Source organism: Chelmon rostratus, chromosome 20 (genome assembly GCF_017976325.1).
Source record: "Chelmon rostratus isolate fCheRos1 chromosome 20, fCheRos1.pri, whole genome shotgun sequence".
Taxonomy (NCBI): Eukaryota; Metazoa; Chordata; class Actinopteri; order Chaetodontiformes; family Chaetodontidae; genus Chelmon; species Chelmon rostratus.
The window spans coordinates 5,211,898-5,233,038 of NC_055677.1; the positions used below are offsets into that span (position 1 = coordinate 5,211,898).

The following is a 21,141-nucleotide window of genomic DNA, read 5'->3' on the forward strand; positions in this document are numbered from 1 at the left end:
CTGGGTGTTGACATACAGCCAGATGTTGTGTACAGGTCCAGTGCAGAGCCAGAGGGATTAAGACCTTCTCAAACTCATCACCTCCCCAGATCAACCAAGCCTCATGTAAGCCAAAATCCAAACCCATTCTCCCTGCTCCATATCCCACAGGCCCTGGCTTTGAGACCTATAGACAGGACGTCAATTCAATTCCAGGGTACAGAGTGTAGCACAGGGATACTATGAGACTCATGCAGGGGGTGTGAGACAATCAGATAAGTGCACAAGCTAGTAAGTAGGTTCAGCAGGTGTGAAGGCTGCTGTGTGTGCACACTGTTGTTTTGTAGTTTGTAGGGGTGGAATAACTGAAGAGATGACTGATTAATCATCAGTTTACCTCACAACAACTTTGTTACAGCGCTCTGTTTGTTCACAGGCGGAGCACTGACTGCTGTTTATTCGACTATGAGGTGTATGTTCGTCCTTAACGTAATGTTTTTATTGCAGAATTGATTTCAGGGTTTCAGCCCTGTTTCTCAGTGTGTTTTCAGTGCTGCGGTGTTTTGGTTTATGTTTGGTTACTCACAGGTGGGATGCTCCCGGTGCTCCAAACAGTTCTATAGGCTGAACACGCACTTTTGTAGGACCCTGCAAATCCTTTTCTTTTAATAAAGAAAGTTGATGGGAGATATAAAGCCAACCAATGGCTCCGACCCGATACAGGGCCCCCCCTCAATGGGTCGATCGTGTAAAGCCAACCAACGTCTCTGTGACCCAGGGGGCCCTCATGTCAATGTATAGATCATGACAGTAATAGATTTCACACACACACACACACACACACACACACACACACACATCACCATGTTGAGGGGGTTTGTCCCCCAGCGCGTTAAAAGGCGCAGTAGTGATAAAAGCTCAGGCGCACTTAGCACTGAACGGCGGCCGCGCAAGAGAAGGAGCGCACCTCTCCGGACCGGGAGCGCACGGCGAAGGGGCGGGTCTAATAAGACACCGGCATCTGCTCTCTGAAACCTCGCTCATTTAACAAGTTGCTGTCTTCGACTGGATAGCTGAGCGTTTACACATTTCTTCTTTCTTCACTGAAAGGTACCACATGCGCGCACGGTGCAAAAGAGGGCTAACCCGTGCCCCTTCGCGTCTCCAGATGGGCTGACACCAAGCACCAAGACCACATGGTCGGTGCAAACTTCGGGCCGGTTCAAACTTCGCGACTCTGCCCCCGGTATGATCGTTTGCAACGTGAGCCTGAGTTGTGCGCACTGTCCCGGGGGTGGAGCCGGCGGCACGGCGGCGACGGCGACGGACGCGTACGAAGAGGTGTCCGGGTCTCTCCCTCCTCCGAACCTGAGCCCGAAAGGGCACCTGGTGGTGGCGGTGTGCCTCGGCTTCATCGGCACGCTCGGGTTCCTGAGTAACTTCTTGGTGCTCGCGCTGTTCTGCCGGTACCGGGCTCTGCGCACGCCCATGAACCTCCTGCTGGTGAGCATCTCTGCGAGCGACCTGCTGGTCAGCGTGCTGGGGACCCCGTTCAGCTTCGCGGCCAGCACCCAGGGGCGCTGGCTGATCGGACGCGCTGGGTGCGTCTGGTACGGGTTCGTTAACGCATGTTTAGGTAAGCAGCTGTTGTCATTTTCTTTGTGTCACGATCAAAAGAACACCGTTATTTAAGTGATATTAAATCTTATTTATTTCCTATCCTATTTCATCCAATTCTTGAAAAAGAGATGAAATAGTGATTTTGTCTTTTCATTCTGCTGCCAGTCAGACAGTTTCTGTGGACAATTTCGGAAATCGCCGACTTTTCTCAACATATCAACTCTAAATGTCGCTGTAAGCGTGAAAAATGTCCTTTTTTTTAGCCGCACCGCTGTGCTCATCAGGCGCTTCCATCCAAAGCGACCTACAACGATTTCACACGCAGCAAAAGTCGCAGCACTTCTTCAGCTCTTCATCCAAAAGTGGGAATTTAACCATGAAAATTGACAAAATCCAGGACTTTGAGGGCGCTCCCTGTTTGATTTGCTGCTGTAGCATATTTAGGCTCCCTAATTTCCTTGATTTAGCATCTTAGAAGAGCATGAAGAAAATGCGCTTTAATCGCCTGCAGTAACGCCGTCACTCAAAACATTTGATTAAAATCCTGTTAACGCATCCCATTCTGCAGTTAATTTCAATTAAAATCCCATCAAGTGGTGGAGGTGCTGTGCAGTTTGCTGCTGATTATGTTCAGCTGGGGCATGAGCTTGGAAACTGCATTTCCTTCCGGGACATAAATAGGCTGAAGATGATAGGGATAGGGTAATAATTCAGATTTGGTCCCACAGGTAACTTTGCGAGAAGAAGCAGAAGAGATGAACACTAAAATAATCATAAAACATGGAAAAAGCATTTCTCATCGTATTACATAATAAATTTGCTCTTGTTAAGCTCTTATCTTGATCTTTAGAGGCTGTTTGGAGTTCAAATTTGTACACATGGGACTGTTGACAAGAGCTCTTCTCCAGCGCTAGGATCAAACCTGTGACCTTTCAGTTTCAGGACAATCATCCTAATCAGGGTCACAGATTAATTAATGTCACCCCTCTATCCAGAAACCAGGATATTTTAAAGCCGTCAGAGTGCAGAAAACCAGAGGAGGGAGACCATTATTTGAGGTGCTTTTCTGTGTTTTCATGCTCTCACTGAATTTAGACGTCTTCTCTCTTTGTACTTAAAGATCTCTGAGTGCAAATGTGAGTGAATAATCAATTCACAAATACTCTTAAGTACAGTGGTTGTTGTTGCTCTTAAGTCAGTTGTTTTCTCTCTGGAGTCTGGAATTGCTGTAAGGTGTTGTTGCTCTTAAATCAGTTGTTTTCTCACTGGAGTCTGGACCTACAGCACAATGTTGTTGTGGCTCTTAAGTCAGTTGTTTTCTCTCTGGACTTGCAGTAAGATGTTGTTTTTGCTTCTCTGAATTCAATTGTTTTCCCTTCCCTCTTTTCTTTTGCACTAAGATCTTATTGTTCTTCAGTCAGTTGTTTCCTCTCTGAAGTCTGGATTTGCAGAAAGGTTTTGTTGCTCTTAAACCATTTGTGTTCTCTCTGGAGTCTGGACTTATAGTAAGATGTTGTTGTTGCTCTTAAATCAGTTGTTTTCCCTCTGGACTTGCAGTAAGACGCTGTTGTTGCTCTTAAATAAGTACGTTTTCTTATTGGAGTCAGGACTTGCAATAAGGTGTTGTTGCTGCTCTTAAATCAGTTGTTTTCTCTCTTGAGTCTGGACATACAGTAAACTGGTGTTTCTCTTAAATCAGTTGTTTTCTCTTTGGAATCTGGACTTGCAGACCATTTCACTTGTGTCTTCTATCTTTTTTCCATCAAATCAAATGATTCTGACTGAAGTCCCTCAATCACTCTATTATACAGACACTGACAGGTCAACAGCTTTCCAATACAATCATACTTGCTACAAGCACAACTTTCAAAAAACTGACAGTCACTCTGTAATGAGACATGCAAAATTCATAACTGATTCGCAGTTTATCAATAACCTGAAAACTTTTGTGATGAATTTTGCAGAAGGTTTCTCGGTGCAGCCTGTTAGCAGCAGCTGTAGAATAAACAAGCAGTAAGCAGCAGCAGAGAGGATCATAGGCTCACTGTTGGAAAAACACCTGAATGAGATGCTTTAGAGATTTAATTGTGTACTGGGCTGGTCATTGGCTTTCTAAAACTCTGGAACGCAGAGATGGGCACCCTAGCATCAAAGATTTATGAGAGTTGTGAATGATTGATGACAGTTTGGTCAGAATTGATCAGATGGTGGAAAAACAAGAAGAAATGCAGCCCAGGTGGAAAATAACAAATAAGTTATAGGGCGAGGTTATTTCACGTTGCGTCCTGGCTGATGGAAAGCTTGTAAGCAATGGTACAAATAGTGCACAGATGTGATTGTTACTCAAGAAAAAAGAAATTATTAGAGTTTAAATGATCAATAGATTAAAGGATTTGTGTGTTACTCCGCTCCGTCAGCCTGTGCAGGGATACTGGATCACTTACAGGCCTCACAAAACAGAAATGGATCTGCTCAGGTTGGCGGGAACAAGCTGAAAACAAAACTGAGACCTCTCCTTTCACCTTCTCCCTGCGAGATGGAATCCAGTTCGTTTGTTAATTCCCTAATGAGACGTTGGCCACCCCGCTGCAATTACCCAGACTACATCTGAGCTACTGGACCGTGCACTCAGGGACTGTTAGGAAGCCTGTAATCAAGCCTCATCGGGTCACTAATGCTCCAGTTTCTCCCTTTCTCTTTCAGGTGCTGGATGTGTGAAAGCAAAGTTGCATAATATCTGAAACACAGGGGTATGAGTTGTAACTTTTTAAACTGGCTTAAAGACAATCTGCAGGTTAATTGGTGATAAAAAATAATGGCCTCTTTAGTCTTTTATGCTATGTGAAATATTTCCTTTTGTGCCACCACACTGTTGTTACAGCGGTACTTCTCCTGCATGAAGTTTTTATCAGTTGATCAGTTGAAAGATCATCTTTGCCTGATGTGCCTGCTGCCGCCTGGCAGACGGTACGACAGACCCCTGAGCCCTCAAGCTCATTACTGTCACTTTACTCACACCACACTGGAACACCTACAGCTGCTTACTTTATACCTGCACAGATTGCAGCATACATACACATTTTTATTACTGTTTAAAAGCTGCTAAACTATCCCAGTATATATATTTATGTACGTTAGCTGTCTACATCTTGTTCTTACCTGTCCATAACCTGTCATAATTGCGCATATATATTTACTACATGACAGGAAAACCTGTCCATACAGTTTATTCTATATGTATTTGCTCCATCCTCGCTTCTGAACGACTGAGCCTTTCCAGGATGCTCCTTTCATACCCAATCATGATACTATCACCTGTTACCAATCAACCTGTTTACCTGTGGAATGTTCCAAACAGGTGCTTTTGGAGCGTTTCACAATTTTTCCAGTCTTTTGTTGCTCAGGGTGACGGTTGTATAAACACAACTTGAATAGAGGCTGAGAACAAGAATTTCATTGTCAAGTTCGGTGTGATTGTTGTGCACATGGCACGTAAAGAACCGGAACTTCTCCAGGGCTTCTGTCATCAGATTACTGCAAAAAGAAAAACTTTCACCTCATCGTGTGCTGATAGTGCAGCGTCTTGCTAACAGTTGAAAAAATGGTCCGATTTCTAGTGTTCTTTGCATTGCTTTCTGGATCTGAGAAAAGAAGAAGAGTGGGAGACAATTGAGGTAGAAATTAACAGAGGGACACAGGGAGTGAGAGGAAGGGGGTAATTCAGATGGGGAAAGACCGGAAGAGAGATAAAAAGGAAAAGAGTGGGACAAGATGGGAGGGAGAAAAGGCGCTAAAGCAGGTGATAGTGAAAGATGATTGGTTCCTGTGCTTACTCTGGCCTTGGACATCGGGCCATTCATTTCACCATAAATCTATTCTGCACCAATCTGGAGTGAGGTGAAGAAGAATCAGGCCTCAGGTGGGAAACCTATTAAAATGCATGGTGGAGAATCAAAGTGGACCATGTTTGAATCAAAGCCAGTGTTAGGGGCTGATGCACTCCCCCCGAATCCCCGGGGCTCGGAGTACAGACTGTGCAATCATCACAGGAAATGAATGGAAAATCAGTCACTATTAGGAGAAGTTGCCCCGTTTCTGAGGCAACAGAGGAGAGATTTATTTATCCACAACTGGTCTGAAACCATTTTGCAGCACAGTTTTTGTTGTCTTGTCCTGCAGGTGATTCATTTTGTGCCTTTGGTCATCACGAGAGTTCGTTTGAAACAAAGCGACATTCGATTAGACATAAAGCAATCTGATTGTTTCTGAAAACAAACATCGAAGCTGCACTAATCTTTTTTATATGAAAGATGGATTGTGACTGTGTACAGCAGCTGTTTTTCAATACAAACAAGCTCTAATAAACCCAGTGTACACTACCTGCACAGCACCAAACCTCAGAACGACCAAGTCATCAACAGATGAGTACAACAGTAAAGCCTGATTTTTAAGATAAGATAAACCTTTATTAATCCCTGGTGGGAGATTCAGCAACAGGTGTAAATGTATATACACAAATATGGATGAATATATTCGTGAACATGAGTGAAGTGTGCCATAGTCCATACAAGAGCCACAGTAAATAACAGGGTCCAGTTCCATCAAGAGTTACTGGAGACCAAAAGACTCATCAGGTGACCAGAAACCCAACTCCAGGTCTGCTGGATGTGTACGAGGTAAGATAAGACAAGATAAAACTTTATTTATCCCCAGCCGGGAAAATATGGGCATTACAGTAGTGCTTAGCAGTTGGGAAGAAAAATAGGAACAGAGATAGAGAAATTCAAAAAACAAAACACAAAATAAAAAGTTGACTATGTATATATATATATATATATATATGCTCAGATTAATAATAGTAATAAAGAGTGTTAATACTATTGCACAGAAAAATAAAATATACAAAACAGTAAAAAAAATGTAATATTGTACAAAACGTAAAGGATTTGAGTGTATGTTGGCATAAATGGCAAGAAAAAAACAACTGATTATTTGGCAAACAACATCAACACAGTCTTATGTTATTTGATAGCTATGTTATGTGGTAGCTCTTTGCTAACATGTTAGCCACATCAGGTTTATGTGATTTTCAGGTTGTTCTGTTGCCTCCCAAGTAGCCAAATGTAATTGAAATGAGTATAGATTTAAAATAAGTACAGGTGCTGCACCACGTCTCTAGCAGCTTCTGGAACTTCACAAGCTTGACTCTCTTAAATGATGTTGCATCACATCATTTTATGAACAGCCGTGCATACAGGTGTTTTTTTAAAGCCCACTACTGTTGCCACGTTTCTTATCTTATCACTAATTATGCTTTTAATTCATGCCTGGCTCATAGACAATAAGTGGACGTAACTAACAGGTCTGAAACGTGCCTTAAAACTACAGTTTTTCTAATGGCCTGCAGAAAAGAAGCCTGCTTCTATGTAAGTCAATGAGAAAATGGCCCGACTTCTCACTTGATTTATTAGCTCAGTAAACGTTTCCTAATGAGTTTATGGTCTCAATGTCTAGTTTCAGGTCTTCTCCAACTCAGCGTGATGTTCATTTAGTAAATCATTCTCCCTTTTAGAATAAAACAGACGATAAAGTAGGGCATGCTTTCTTGCTGCCTTGTTATAGACAAGTCCTTACCAGGTTGTCAGTCACTTCCAATCAGGTTCGAGGCGGAGCAGTGCGTATCCTCCCCAGCTCCACCCTCTCATCCAAATATGGTCATTTCCTTCTCCAGAAACGCAAGATGGCACCGGCCATAATGCCAAACTCAAGGTTTGAAACAGTGGTCCACAAACCAAAGGGTGACGTCATGTCCACTGTTTATTATCTGCTCTGACTTAGTCTTTAAAGTCCAACATGTAGAACTTGAACATTTTCCAACTTTGGCGCCTCCTAGAGGTGATAATAATAATTGCAAGTTGTCCACAATCAGTCCTATAAACTACAACTTGTGAACCAGAATAATTTGAGATATGCTATAATTATATTTTTTGTTTTTATAAGTCCATTTAAGTAATATATTACTGAATGTTTTATTTTAGAAAATAATTTGAGCTTTTGTTATTTTAACACAGTATGCTAATGAGGTATGTGTTTGACCCAGAGTAGACCTGTGAATGTGCGTGCTTTATCAACCCAGAGTCCATCAGTAATGAACAGAGAGAGCACTCATGCCCTCTTCATCTGTTTGTCAACACACACACACACACACGCTGCATTTATACTGATACCCAGCGTGCACACAGGAACACACAATAATTTCCATTATTCTCAAGACTCTCACTCTTCGCCGTTGCTCTCAGAACACGGCGCCCTGTCTTCACTGAACATGCAACGGTGTCGGCCAATCAGAAACCTTCATTAGCATGGAAGTGCTGTGATTGTCTCTAATCAAAGTGTCCGTCCCTGGGAGTCTCAGTGTGTAACAGATGTAAAGTGCCCCTGGACCAGCACTTTAGCCTGTATGTGCTGATTAGCTCTGATTTAAGACTCGGTCGCTTCAGCAACAATTCACTCCAACGGGACACATTCTTCGATTAAGCAATTAACAGGTAGAAAATTCTGCGTGCGCCTCCCCTCCGCTGCAAATCAGTGTGTCTTACAGCCACAGGCCACAGAGGATGTGAGGAGCGCACTGTAAAATACTCACCGGCTCGATTCCTCTCTTAATACTTACAACAACATTTTACGTAAGATTTAATGTTGTTAAGGTTCGATTGTTTCACATTTCATAAGAGCTGCAACAGATAATCAATTGGCAACTGTGCAGCTGATCGATTACTCACTGGAGTCATTTTTCAAGCAGTAATGTTGAATGTTTGATGAAAATGTATTGTTTTTCTTTGCCTTACATAATAATAAATTGTTTTTCTTTGGATTTCAGACTGTTGAATGGACAAAAGACCTTTTAATATTGTGATTTTTTAAGATGTTGTTTTTCTGGTGTTTTACAGACCAGTGATCAGTTAATAAAGAAAATTATCATTGGAAAATGCCCCCCCCCAAAAAGCTAATATGTTTTAGTGCAAATTGCAAATAAGGACAGCACAATAAATTAACTAAACTGTGGAATAAATTGAATAAAAGCCTCATGATGAGAAAGAACAAATGTCAGACTTCTCCAAACACAGTAATTGGCCACAAAGACCAACTTGTAAAGCAAATTTGGTCAATAGATCTATTTAGTTTGCAAGTCTTTTTAAACCAAAAGGATATTTAGAGGCACTATTAATGCAAAGTGAAGGGGAAAAAAAGCAAACATGGACAAAAAGATTCAGATTTGTTTGGGGTGCTGCCAATTCAAGCACACACACATCTGCATGAGTCGAACGTTTGTGCTGAGTCTGAGTTGTAGGAGGAGCAGAAACAAAGGGGGTCTGCTGGGAAATATAAGAAGCTCCTCTTCAGGTTGTAAATCTGTTATCTGGTGAATGCCACTGTTCTTCATTGACTGCTTGTGGAAAAAAAACATCAGTGATCAAAACAAGCAGAAAATTGACTTCACTCTCGATCTGAACCCAGCTCCATCTTGCAGTGGAAGAAAATACAGACGCTCTAGTTTGGAGAGAAGCTGCTCACTGATGCTGCTAAAAGCCCAAATATTGATGTGATTTTCTTGATATTGTGTTTCATGTTTAATCCCACGGTACTTTGTTACACACCTCCAGTTCAATTCAACTTCGATTCAAAGGGCTTTATTGGCATGAAAGGTTCAAGAACAATGTTGCTAGAGTGTCAAAATACAATAACAGTGATATGATCATCAACATAACCCAATCTACTGGCCACTTTTTCTGTGCCTCCTCTTCCTCAGGCATCGTCTCCCTCATATCCCTCGCCGTTCTGTCCTATGAGCGTTACTGCACCATGATGGCGCCCACCATAGCCGACGGCAGAGAGTACCGCCCGGCGCTGGGAGGGATCTGCTTCTCCTGGCTCTATTCTGTGGCCTGGACTGTACCTCCGCTGCTGGGCTGGAGCAGATACGGGCCCGAGGGTCCCGGCACCACCTGCTCGGTGGACTGGAGGACCCAGACGCCAAACAATATCTCCTACATCGTCTGCTTGTTCACCTTCTGCCTGGTCCTGCCGTTCTGCGTGATCCTCTACTCGTACGGCAAGCTGCTGCACACCATGAGACAGGTGAGTCCGCTAAAGTAAATGTTACATGAGAGAAAACACAACGCTGACTCTGTTATGGGTTGAGAAAGTGTCTATGAGTCAGAGAAAGATTGACGGTATTTGTTTACACCTTGAAGCAAGAACAGTGGGCACAAGACAGGTTAAGATATGATCCAATATCTGGACTACTGCCAGAACTTGTATTCTGATATTGCTGCTTAACCGGTAAACTACCATGTCTGCTTTTGTCATAGAGCCCTAAAAGATAGCCTTGTGTTTGGAAAACAAGGAGCTTTTTAAAGCTTACTGGTGGCACGTGCATTATGCAGACAACAGGGATGAAGGATGAACGTTTGGGAGATATGTGGAAAACCTTTGAAGATGCAGTTTGTGTGTGTGATAATTTTCTTATAAATGATGAATGGTTTGGTTCAGGTTTGATTTCTCTGTGTTTCTCCCCTCACCCGACTCACTAATTGACCAGTTCAAGCTCTGGCTTTTGTTTAGAAAAAAGTTTATTATAGCCCAATATCACAAAGCATGCTTTTCAGAGGGCTGCACATAAAGGAAAGCTGCAATGAGCAACATGAGCAAAACACAGAAAAATGTAAGTGAGATAAACTACATAAAAGCATTGCAAATTGAATATTTGACTCAGTAAAAACAGGAATTAGCAGCATTAGCAAAATGTACAAAAAACGTACAGAAGTGCAACAGGACATAAATAAAAACATGCATATATATATTGTATAAACAGAAAAGTGCAACATATAGAACATGTACGTAAGAATGTGCACAGACACTGAGTATAATTTGGATATCAGTTTTCTCAGCATTTAAAAGAAGGAAGGAAACCATTTGATTTCTTTCAGTTTCACCACCTGATAACAGGTGCCAGGATTAATGGAGAAAGCTGAGTATCATCTGCATAGAATAGATAATCGAGTTTGTAACAACTGATTAATGTAACAAGGCCCAACACAGATCCCTGTGGCAGACCATAACTGACCTTCATGTGGTCTGATCAACAGTTGCTGTTTAAAACGAAGTGAGATCTGTCAGTTTAATATGACCCAGACCACGAGGGAGCAGCGTCAGTGAAACAACAAAACTTTCTCAGCGATGTATTTGAATGTGGCGATCAATCCTATTGAAAGCTGAGGTGTCGAAGCACCAATATTAGAATTGAGTCTGAAGCCAGTACTAAATCATTTACCGCTCTTGTGGTAAATGATTTACTGCTGTATCTGTGCTGTGGAATTTCATGAAGCTGGATTGATGACCTTCCCCCGAGTTGTTGGATGAAAGGTGATTGATGGGTTGCTGTGCCACAGATTTTTCAATGCGTACAGAAAAGAATGACAGCTTTGTGATTGATCTGTGGTTTTTGATCAAATCAGGATCCAGGTGATGTTTCTTTATAAGTAGCCTGATGTTTTAAAAGAAGCAGGCACTATTCAGCTAATAAGCTGTTCATTATTTGGAGTAGTGGGCTGATAAGCAGCAACAAGCAGTAGGCCAGTTTAGAGAGTATATCGAGGGAGATCATCTCAGAGTTGGACTTGAGTTTTCAAGACGAGAACTGTTCAGATGTAATCGCCTCTTCCTGGGTGGGAACTGGCAGGGTGGAGGATTATTTTTCTGATTTTCTCAGATTCAGTGGTGAAGAATCCTGTGAAGTTGGTTGCAGTAAGGGAGGTTTAACAAAGAAAAAGTTGTTTACAAGTGAGTTCAGTTACAGTGCCGAAAAGAAATCTTTGAGGGCATCAACCTGAATGCCGGGTTGATAGATGAACTATAGTAGGTCCATTGATGAGCTCTCCGGGGGCAGAGATGGATGAGGTCCAGCCTCTTCAGGGTCTTCTTCAGGTTTGATGTCAGTGCCACCAGCCTGTAGCTGCCTCGGGGTCTTTGGCGCTGGTACCACCCAGGATGTTTCCACAGCTGTAGCTCTCTCGCTCTGTAGGGGGAGGGGCAGATGTGTGATCAAATCTATTGAAGAAGAGGTTCATTGTAGCCAGAGATGGTTTTAAGCCCCCCTATGACTCCACTGATGTTGCTCTGCTCCAGCTGCTCCTCCATCTTCCTCCTGTACCTGTTTTTTTCCCTCTCGGATCCTCCTCCTCAGCTCCTTCAGCACATTCTTCAGCTCCCGTTTATTTCCTGAGCTAAAACTCTTTTATTTCTTGAAAAGGAAGCCTTTATGTTTGGAGTAAACCGGGGTTTGTTGTTGGAAAAACACAGCACAGTCCTGATGGGTTCTCCACACAGACATGGATATAGTCTGTTTACACTGTGTGAGACTGTCCTCTTCACGAGCATCACAAAGTACTCCCCACACCGCTGTATCAAAACAGTCCTTCAGAGCCTCCTCAGCTTCGAGTGACAGCTGGCTGCTCGTGTACAAGAGGTTTGTACTCATGCAGGAGGTGCCGCAGGTTGTGATCAGGTTGTCCCAGAGGAGGAGAAGGTGATGAGCCCTCCTCCTATGCGTGGTTGAATAATGATCTCGGGTTTTGGAGAAGAGCAGTTTTCTCCCCTGTTATGCAACGAAGTGGAAGTTTGCAATAATGGATTACTCTTATTTTGGGGCCAAAATTATGTCAAATGTAAATTTGGCGTCTGAATTATACTGTTTCTGTTTCCATTATTGAAGAAAATAAGAAAAAATGCAAAGATGCAACACTTTTGCAAAAAACGCCGCTGGGACTCTTCGGGATCAACACCTTTCCCGCCAAAAATCTAACTTTGTAACCATTTGCTATAAATGCTTCCTTTGTTTGTCTCTAACTCAAGTGTTGCTTTTAATGGCAGGATGCTGCTAATATTAATATTTTTACCATTTCTGCTTTATTTGTGATAGTGACAGCTGGAGGCAGGGAGACAGAGAGGACTTGATACATGGTACACACTCTACCAGGTGAGCTACCAAAGGATGCTGCTCATACAGTATTGAGCCTTAGTACATTAGTATAGTAGCAGGCTCATTCTGAAATACCAAAGTAGGATTTTGGGATTGCAGTGAAACAAAGTTGAGAAAACCTGGTAGGAGTAGGTCAGAGGAGAGTTGAGAGTAGTACCCTCTGGTGGGAGTGGGGAGAATTTCAAAGTTAGAAAGCTGAAAATAGTCATCAAGCAATGGGAGTAGAGAGCAGCACAAAGGTTTCGACTACAGGCTGGTGTTAATGACAGGATTACAGACGGCGGTCTTCATTACACTCAGCTGAGGCGCGTCATTAAACCTCGAGGCTGCAGACCTTCACACCCACTGTCAGCTAATCACAGGAGACCAGAACTCACTCATTTATCTGTGTGTGTGTGTGTGAACGTGTTTGTGTGGAGTACCAAGGCTGCAGCTGCCATCACGGCACCAGGAGCATGCTTTTATATTTGTTTCTGGTAGCGGGGGTTTAATAACCCAAGGGGGAGTTAATATTCTACAATTAGACAAATTATACACATAGGGTTTTGAAAGTCGATTATGATGACTTTTTAGACTCAATAAGTTTAAATGCTTTAAGGCGAAGGAAAATGGTTTGAAAAAGCATTCAAGCATCATGTTGGGAGACAAAACTTACGTAATTTAGCAGCTGATAGCGGGCTGTATATCTGTTTGTGTGTGTGTGTGTGTGTGTGTGTGTGTAGGACTGTAGGTGGCAGATGTCTGAGCTGTCCTTGTTCTTCTGCAAATGTGGCTGCTTGTATCTGCCTTTATCCTGATGCTAAATTATTTCTTTTATGCTAATCGATTTGGCAGCTACATACATACAGAGTGTATCTAAGTAACTTTGTGTGGGATGGTTTAAATGTGTTTGTTCGCGGCCATGAACCACACTCTGTTTGTGTGTGTGTGAGCCCTGGATGTTAATGTGTTGATGCTGTTTGCACAAGAATTTCATTTGCCACACCATTTGCTGCCTCATGTGACGTGCCTCTGTGGGCTTCCTGCAATGCCTGCAGGCGCACTGAACTTTTTTTTGTGTGTTGCCTTTTGAAGCAGGGTGGATTGGTTAAAATTTCCTAAATATTGCAAAATAGTGCTCACCTCCCCTCCAATTAGCACCTGTGACCATTTGTATGAACAGTAAACAACGCTGCCTCCTAGAAATGGAGTTTATACCCAAATAATTTGCAAGTGTATTTTTCTTTGAGTGAATGAAACACAATATTTTATGAGCCACGCTTAAATCTCAAGCCAAACTTTTTCTGTATTAAAAAACATTATGAACTGGTCCAGCAGTGCCTCAACATAACCATAAAAAAACTGAATAATCCTGCAATCACTGTGGGTGTATGCACTATTTTGCACTGTTAGTAAATATACGTTCAGTGTCAACATTTTTGTGACTTGCCCGGTGCTTAAACTAACATTTCCTGTTACATTGATACAAAACGTAATTTGGTGGGCATTACGTTTCCTTCAAAATGTATTTCCTGTTGCTGATTAGTTATATATAAATGTAAATTCTCAGACTGTGCTGCAATCAATGGCACATTTCTTTTATTCTTAAGATAAAAGTATGAGCCCACATCAGGTGTGCAAACACTTTTGCCACTAGCAATAATTTCTAGCCATCCTAGCTGCAAGCCTTTGTGGATGGTAATATCTGTCTGTCCAACACTTTTTAGTGAAATGTCTGCGCAGCGTTTTGATGGTTTGTTATGAGAGCTGAATGGATGAAAATGAGTTCCTTTGGTGATTCTCTGACTTTTCAACGAGCACCACCAAATACCTGCGTGACTTATGTCATTCCCATCAGATCCAGCTGTATTTTGCGTTTTCTAATAACTAGCAAATGCTAGCATGCTAAATTAATATTTTTGGCACGTTAGCAATGTCATTGTGAATGTGTTAGCATGCTCAGTATTCACATTGCCTCACAGAGCCACTAGCGTGACTGTAGACTCTTAGGCCTTTCAGTTCTCATGTGGATAATTCCCGATCCATCCATCCATTATCTATACACCGCTGAATCCTTTGCAGGGTCACGGGGGGGCTGGAGCCTATCCCACCCAGGCGAAGGCAGGGGACACCCAGGGCAGGTCGCCAGCCTACCACAGGGCTACATATACAGACAGACAACCATGCACACCACTCATTCACACCTACGGACAATTTAGAATCATCAATTAACCACAGCATGTTTTTGGACTGTGGGAGGAAGCCGGAGAACCAGGTGAAAACCCACGCTGCACAGGGAGAACATGCAAACTCCACACAGAAAGATCCCAGGTGGGATCGAACCAGGGATCTTCTGAGGCGACGCTGCTAACCACCGAGCCACCGTGCAGCTAATTCCTGATCACTGATGTGAATTTACCTGATACGCTTAAGCTCATTTGAGATTTCTGAGACACTCAGATGGAGTCCAACATACGAATCATGCTCTGAGGCTGTGTCCTGTACATGTGTGTGTTCTCGGGAACGGAACCGCTGCTTCCTGCTGTGCATGAAAAGAGAAAAAAAGTTGAGTTTTCACTCACTGGGAATGGGATGTTTGCCTCCATCACAGCCTCAATCAGACCTATAGATTGATGAAATGGGTACATTTCTTTATTTGATGAATTCACACCTGCTCATTAAACGCCTTTGAGACAGAGGAAGAGAGGACCAGAGGGAGAAAGTGACTCTTCAGACACAGTTATTCAGCCGATGATGCGGTCTGTATTAATTAAACTGAGAAACTGAGGAAAACAGAGCCAGATGTAGTGAGAAGTCTCTCAGCGTCTTGCTTCCTGTCAGTGTCAGATTAAGACGTCGGCATGTATGTTGATGGATCCTCGTAGGCGTAGAGGAGAGGAGATGGAGGAATAAACAGAGCGAAGGGATGCTTGAGAGAGAGGAGTTATGGCTCTGATTTTTTGGTTTATCGCTCCTTCCCTTCAGTTTTTTACTGCGGAGCTCGGTGGGTTTGACACTCAGTCACACCAGCCTCTCCATCATTTTTACAAAATTATTCAAGGTCAGTGTTCTTGCGGGTGAATGTGTGTTTGTGGATTTGATGGACAGGAGAATGTCCTCTACCACACTGACCTAAAGATAAATAATTTTTCAAAAAACTGTAGTTTTATTCTGATTTCCTTAAAAAGATCTTAATAACAGCATCACCTGCAACTCTTATTAAGGGGGATCTATGGGCAGAATATGGCAGAAATTGAGTATTGAATAATCATATGATAATTATGTTTTCATTAGTGTATAATCACCTGAAAATGAGAATCATTGTGTTTTCACTACTTTAAATTGAGCTCTTTATATCTACAGAGGGAGCAGGTCCTCTTCCACGGACTCCGCCATGTTGCACCGCCGTGTTTCTACAGTAAATAGAATAGACAAACCAAACGCTGGCTCCAGAAAGCGCCTTTCATGTTTTTCATGGGTTTTGCAGCAGGTTCTCCTAAACACTAAGAAAAAAAAAAGACGAGAGGTATCCAGCTGGTTGCAATTTAACCATTCGATTCTATGATGACAACACTGAGATTATTGCATTTCATCATCTTTTTTCTATTTAATGACTTCATTGCACTTTGATCAATGTATTTCTTGTATTCTTGCTTGGGCATTGCATGTAGGTTTATGGCACTGATTGTGAGAAGCTTCTCCTTTTTCCATTTTTGTTTTTGTCCTTAAAGCTGCTTTAATCAATATTTTTGGATTAACAGATGAGTACTTGAAATGGTGTTGCTAATACAACCCATAGCCCACTCTGCAGTTGTTTTGGCCCTTTACTGCTTTAGTTCACAGTGCATCATCATCATCAGTGTTGTTTCCAGACACAGCAGGCAGCTATCCGCCGAGCACCAGATGACACTGGTAAACATAGTGGAGCATAAGCTGCATTTTGACCGCATCAAAAAAACTGCTGAGCTGCTGAGAAGCAACAAATTAAACCAGTATGCACTTTGGTGTCACATACTAACACTGAGGGAAGGTTGGGAAAACTGTTTGGGTTTTATCAACCAAGAGAATCACAATTTCTGCAGAATCGTCGGAGAGCCTGAAGGCAGACAGATAGCTTCCTTCGTCTCACATGTTAGATTTGCATTTAAGAAGAATTACACTCTGTTATTGTCTCATACAGTCATAATTAGTGCACATAGTGAAATTTGATCTTTGCATTTTAACCCGTCCCTGAGGAGAAGCCGGCAGCCGGTGTGCAGCTCCTGGGAACCGACTCCAGCTCCGAGCCGGTGCTGCACATTCCACAACACACAAAACTCAAAGCTATTTGCAGACCACTTCAGGTTATTAAACTCTCATCCAAATTACCAAGCTGATAAGTGACTCAACTCATTACAACAACATGCTGCCAGTACCTAAAAACACGAGCCGTACAGATAACAACTCAAGTTAATGAACTGATAACAATCCTAATCATTTTCGCAGCTTTGTTGATTTTATAATCTAATGTTGTGTGAAGATCTATGGCAAAATCGTTAATTAATGACAACAACATCCAACTTTCTGTGGAGGAAGACAAGAGAAAATGCTCGAGGTGATGGAGATGGCATCGGACAGCGAGTGTGTTTGACGTTGTCTTTGTGTGTTTGTGCTGTTGTGTCTCAGCAGCACAGGTGTAAGGTTACCTGGGGGGAAGATAATCCTCTGTTTACACAGCATGCATTTTTCTCACTTGCAACACACACACACACAAAAACACACCCAGAGTTTTGGAGAAAGTGATTATATCTCTTGTGTGTATACAGTATACTGTATAATGAAGCCTGAGACACTGTTCAGGACAAAGAGACTAAGGGGAGAGGTGACTTTCTTCTGGCTTTAGCAGTTCTCCTCTCACTGTGAGCTTAATTTGATTTAACTTGTTGTTCCAAATCATTTTATTGTTATTAAAAAATCATGCAGCACTTTGTTTAAAGTATTTCAGCATTAATGGGCAATGTGATGATTTCTCTGTCTGAACGATATGATTTATTTTTCATATCGCAGATATTAAGCTAATGGCTCACATTTGCCAGAGTGATTACATACAGCAGCAACACAGTTTCCTCTGCTCAATAATAGTTTTTCTACAGTGTCTAATCAAAAGACTGAACGAAGCACATTTTTGGCCATTTGAAAAGGAACAAAACTGATATTTAAATCTTTTGATGCATAGCACCTGATAGGCGAAAAATATGGGAACATTTTTTATTTTTCGGTGCAGTTTATAGTGATTAAAGTGGCAGATTTAGGTCTCTGTTTTCATGTAGAAGTTAACAAAAGCAGGATTTTAAATTCCAATGACTACTGAAGTGTCACTGGCTGATTTCATTAGCTGCACCTAAGCTGGCTAATTAATGCTAACTCCTATTCATGCTCTCTGTGAATAAATGAGCACTCATCCGTTGATTTATTGCTGTGGTGAATGGAGATAGGTGGCATTAAATTTAAACTGAGGTCCTGCCACTTTAAACCAGTGAGGGAAGGACAGAGAAAAATATTTCCGGAATTTCTGAAGTGTTCATTAATGAAAACTATGAGGAAATATATTTGGCAATATCTACTATATCTGACTATATCAACATGCAGTGTTGTTGATGAGAAAATATGACATTTAAGTGTAATTTAAAAACGTTTTAGTCTATTTTCATTGACAAAAAAGTGGAGGAAAAATATTTTAGACTTTTTGTTTTTAATTCAGCAGCACTGTAATGGGGTAAACTACATGGGAATGTGTCAGCTAGATTGCAACTTTATTTAGTGCTGCAGTAGTCTAAAACTAGCGTGTTCCCGAGTTAAAAGCCATTGCTTTTAGCTAGCCTTGCAATCATCATGCACCAAACACCTGAGCAGCGAACTTAGTAACTGATGTGTTTAGTGATGTAAACTTTCTGTGTTTATTTGTCCCGTCGCAATCAAATTGAATTTGATTTGATGTGGCATCAACATGAATCTGCATGTATCCGTAAATCAGTCAACCTTTGTTTTTTATCAGATAATGATAAGATAAACTCTCATGTGAAATAATTTTGAGTAAAATGACAAAAATGAAAGGCCTTGACGAGATTGACTGAAATATTCAATATAATCCGATGACAGTCAACAGTTTTTAATTGTTGACTAAGATAAGACTGAAATGCGGGGACTTTTAGTCAACTAAAATTTGACTTAAAAAAAACAGGATGAGGTTGACTAATAAAGAACTAAGAAACTAACATTTGACACACGACTACAGCTGAGAATAAATAAATAAAATTTGCAAATGTGTGTGGAGACTTGTGAAACTGTATCTCTTGCTAGCCACAGTTTATTGTTTGCTTACTGTTGAAGCTCATTCAGAGGAAACACTGCAACACAGCAGCTGTTTGCCAATGTTAGCTTGTGTAAACTGTTTCTAGTGGGCCTACAACAGTAGAGGTCTGCAGGTTGCACTGCTGGCAATGCTCAAGTCAAAATAAGAATAAGTCAAATAAGACTGAGAGTTGCTTGTTATAGCAGTTAGCAGCAGTACAGTAACCTTTTTTGTCTCCATCGCACTGTGTGAAACGGGTCAACCTGAGCCTCCGCTCAGGGCGAAAAAACCCCTAAAGTTACAGACAGATGCCACAAACATTTGGAAACCTCACAGCAGGAGTAAAGCGGTGGTCACATGAAAAAAGCAGCCAGCTGAGAGGCTCACTTTAGGCGGATCTGAAGAATTATCTTTTATTCCTGCTCTTGTAGCTTAATACTTTGCCCTCTTTGATAAAAGGCTATTTATGCTGCGTTTGTGTCCAAATTTCACAAATTTGTTTGCACGGTCATAAATCTCAGCGCACTTGCACTTCCTGCGCACATTCACAAATCTGTCCATGCACATACGGACGGAGATACATAACGCTCCACACACGTGGAAATTATAATGCGACATAGGTTTTCAGAGCCTTTAAAGTCAATTCACAAGCTCTGAACAGCTCAGCCGTGTGCTTCATCACGCTGACTGTCCTTGTTGATTTTAATGTTTGTATGGATATTGAGCTGCATGCACCACAAGAACTTTTGGGCTCCCTGAAAACAGCTCGACAAAATAAGCAATTAGAGTCTGTTTCAAGGCTCCTCCGTCTGCTTGGTCGAAGGTGTGGACTTAAGATTCAGGTGGACTTTCAGCCTCTGCTTCTGCACAGAAATGTACAAATGTTGTCTCCTTTGTCCTTCCCTTCAATATGATGGACAATCAGGCTGTAGACTTTCCACCTATGCAGCTCTTTCTCTTGAAGCATAGGCTGCTTCTCTAATTTGTTTTTTTTAGGGCGACTGCACATGAAGACTGAATAGGAAATTTGCCCTTGGCGCAATGAGTCAACCACACAAAAGTTTTTACTTTAAAGAACTGATCAAACTATTGTTTAAATGTACTGGGGAAAAAAATCCTACACATATAATGATGTCTTAAATCATAATAAGCTTGGTGATGACAATTTGTTTAAAGGAATAATCAAACATTTTTGGTGACACGTATTTGCTGTTGTGCCAAGTTAAGATGAGAAGGGTGATACTTCTCTCATATCTGTAAGGTAAATATGGAGCCAGAGACAACAGGCAGTTAGCTTAGCTTAGCATACAGTTTAAGGTTAGACAGTCTGCACAACAAAGCAGCTTTATTTGATCTGTACAAAAAGCAAAGTTTTAATCAATCAATCAATCAATCAAAATTTATTTATACAGCACTTTACAACACTCAAGGTGACCAAAGTGCTTTCCAGTTAAAAACAAACAGTGAAATTAGAAATGAAAAACAGATTAAAAGATAGCAACAAAAGAACACATATCAGGGAAATAAAAAAGAGATTAAATGCAAATAAAATAAGATAGAATAAAATAAGATATGTTGAAATAAAATAAAATAAAATGTCACCACATTACTGTGTATTAAAAGCCAGTCTAAAAAGATATGTTTTGAGCTGAGTTTTGAAGAGGCCAAAGTCTGTGATGGTGCGCATGTCAGGGGGTAGTTTGTTCCAGAGTCTGGGCCCAGCGACGGAAAAGGCTCGATCCCTCCAGTGTTTATACCTGGCCCTTGGGACTTCCAGTAATAACTGATTTGTGGACCTTAGCGCCCTGTTTGGGTTTCGGACAGAGAGAAGTTCCGTCAAATAAGTAGGAGCTAGGCCATTGAGGGCTTTAAAAACAAAAAGTAAAATTTTAAAATCTATCCTAAACGAAACTCGAAGCCAGTGGAGGGAAAAGAGGACTGGGGTGATGTGCTGACGCCTTGAAGTGTTCGTCAGGAAACGAGCTGCTGCATTTTGCACCAGCTGGAGGCGGCTCAGGGCAGACTGGGAAACACCAACATGGAGAGCATTACAGTAGTCTATTCGTGAGCTGATAAAAGTGTGAATAGTCCTTTCAAGTACGGTGCGATTTAAAAAGGCTTTACTTTAGATAAAGTACGTAATTGATAAAAACTCGCTCTAACCACGTTATCAATCTGTTTGAGAATGAGA

General features: G+C 41.6%; 1 protein-coding gene across 1 annotated transcript in view; it reads left to right on the top strand.

Moving 5' to 3' along the window:
• The first annotated feature begins 1,227 nt into the window (after window positions 1-1,227).
• tmtopsb (teleost multiple tissue opsin b) overlaps window positions 1,228-21,141 on the top strand; it is a 33,530-nt gene continuing 13,616 nt past the window's right edge. The window contains exons 1-2 of the mRNA XM_041961634.1: window positions 1,228-1,615; window positions 9,410-9,738. Of these exons, the coding sequence (XP_041817568.1) occupies window positions 1,228-1,615; window positions 9,410-9,738 (717 nt within the window). The remainder of the gene's footprint in view (window positions 1,616-9,409; window positions 9,739-21,141) is intronic.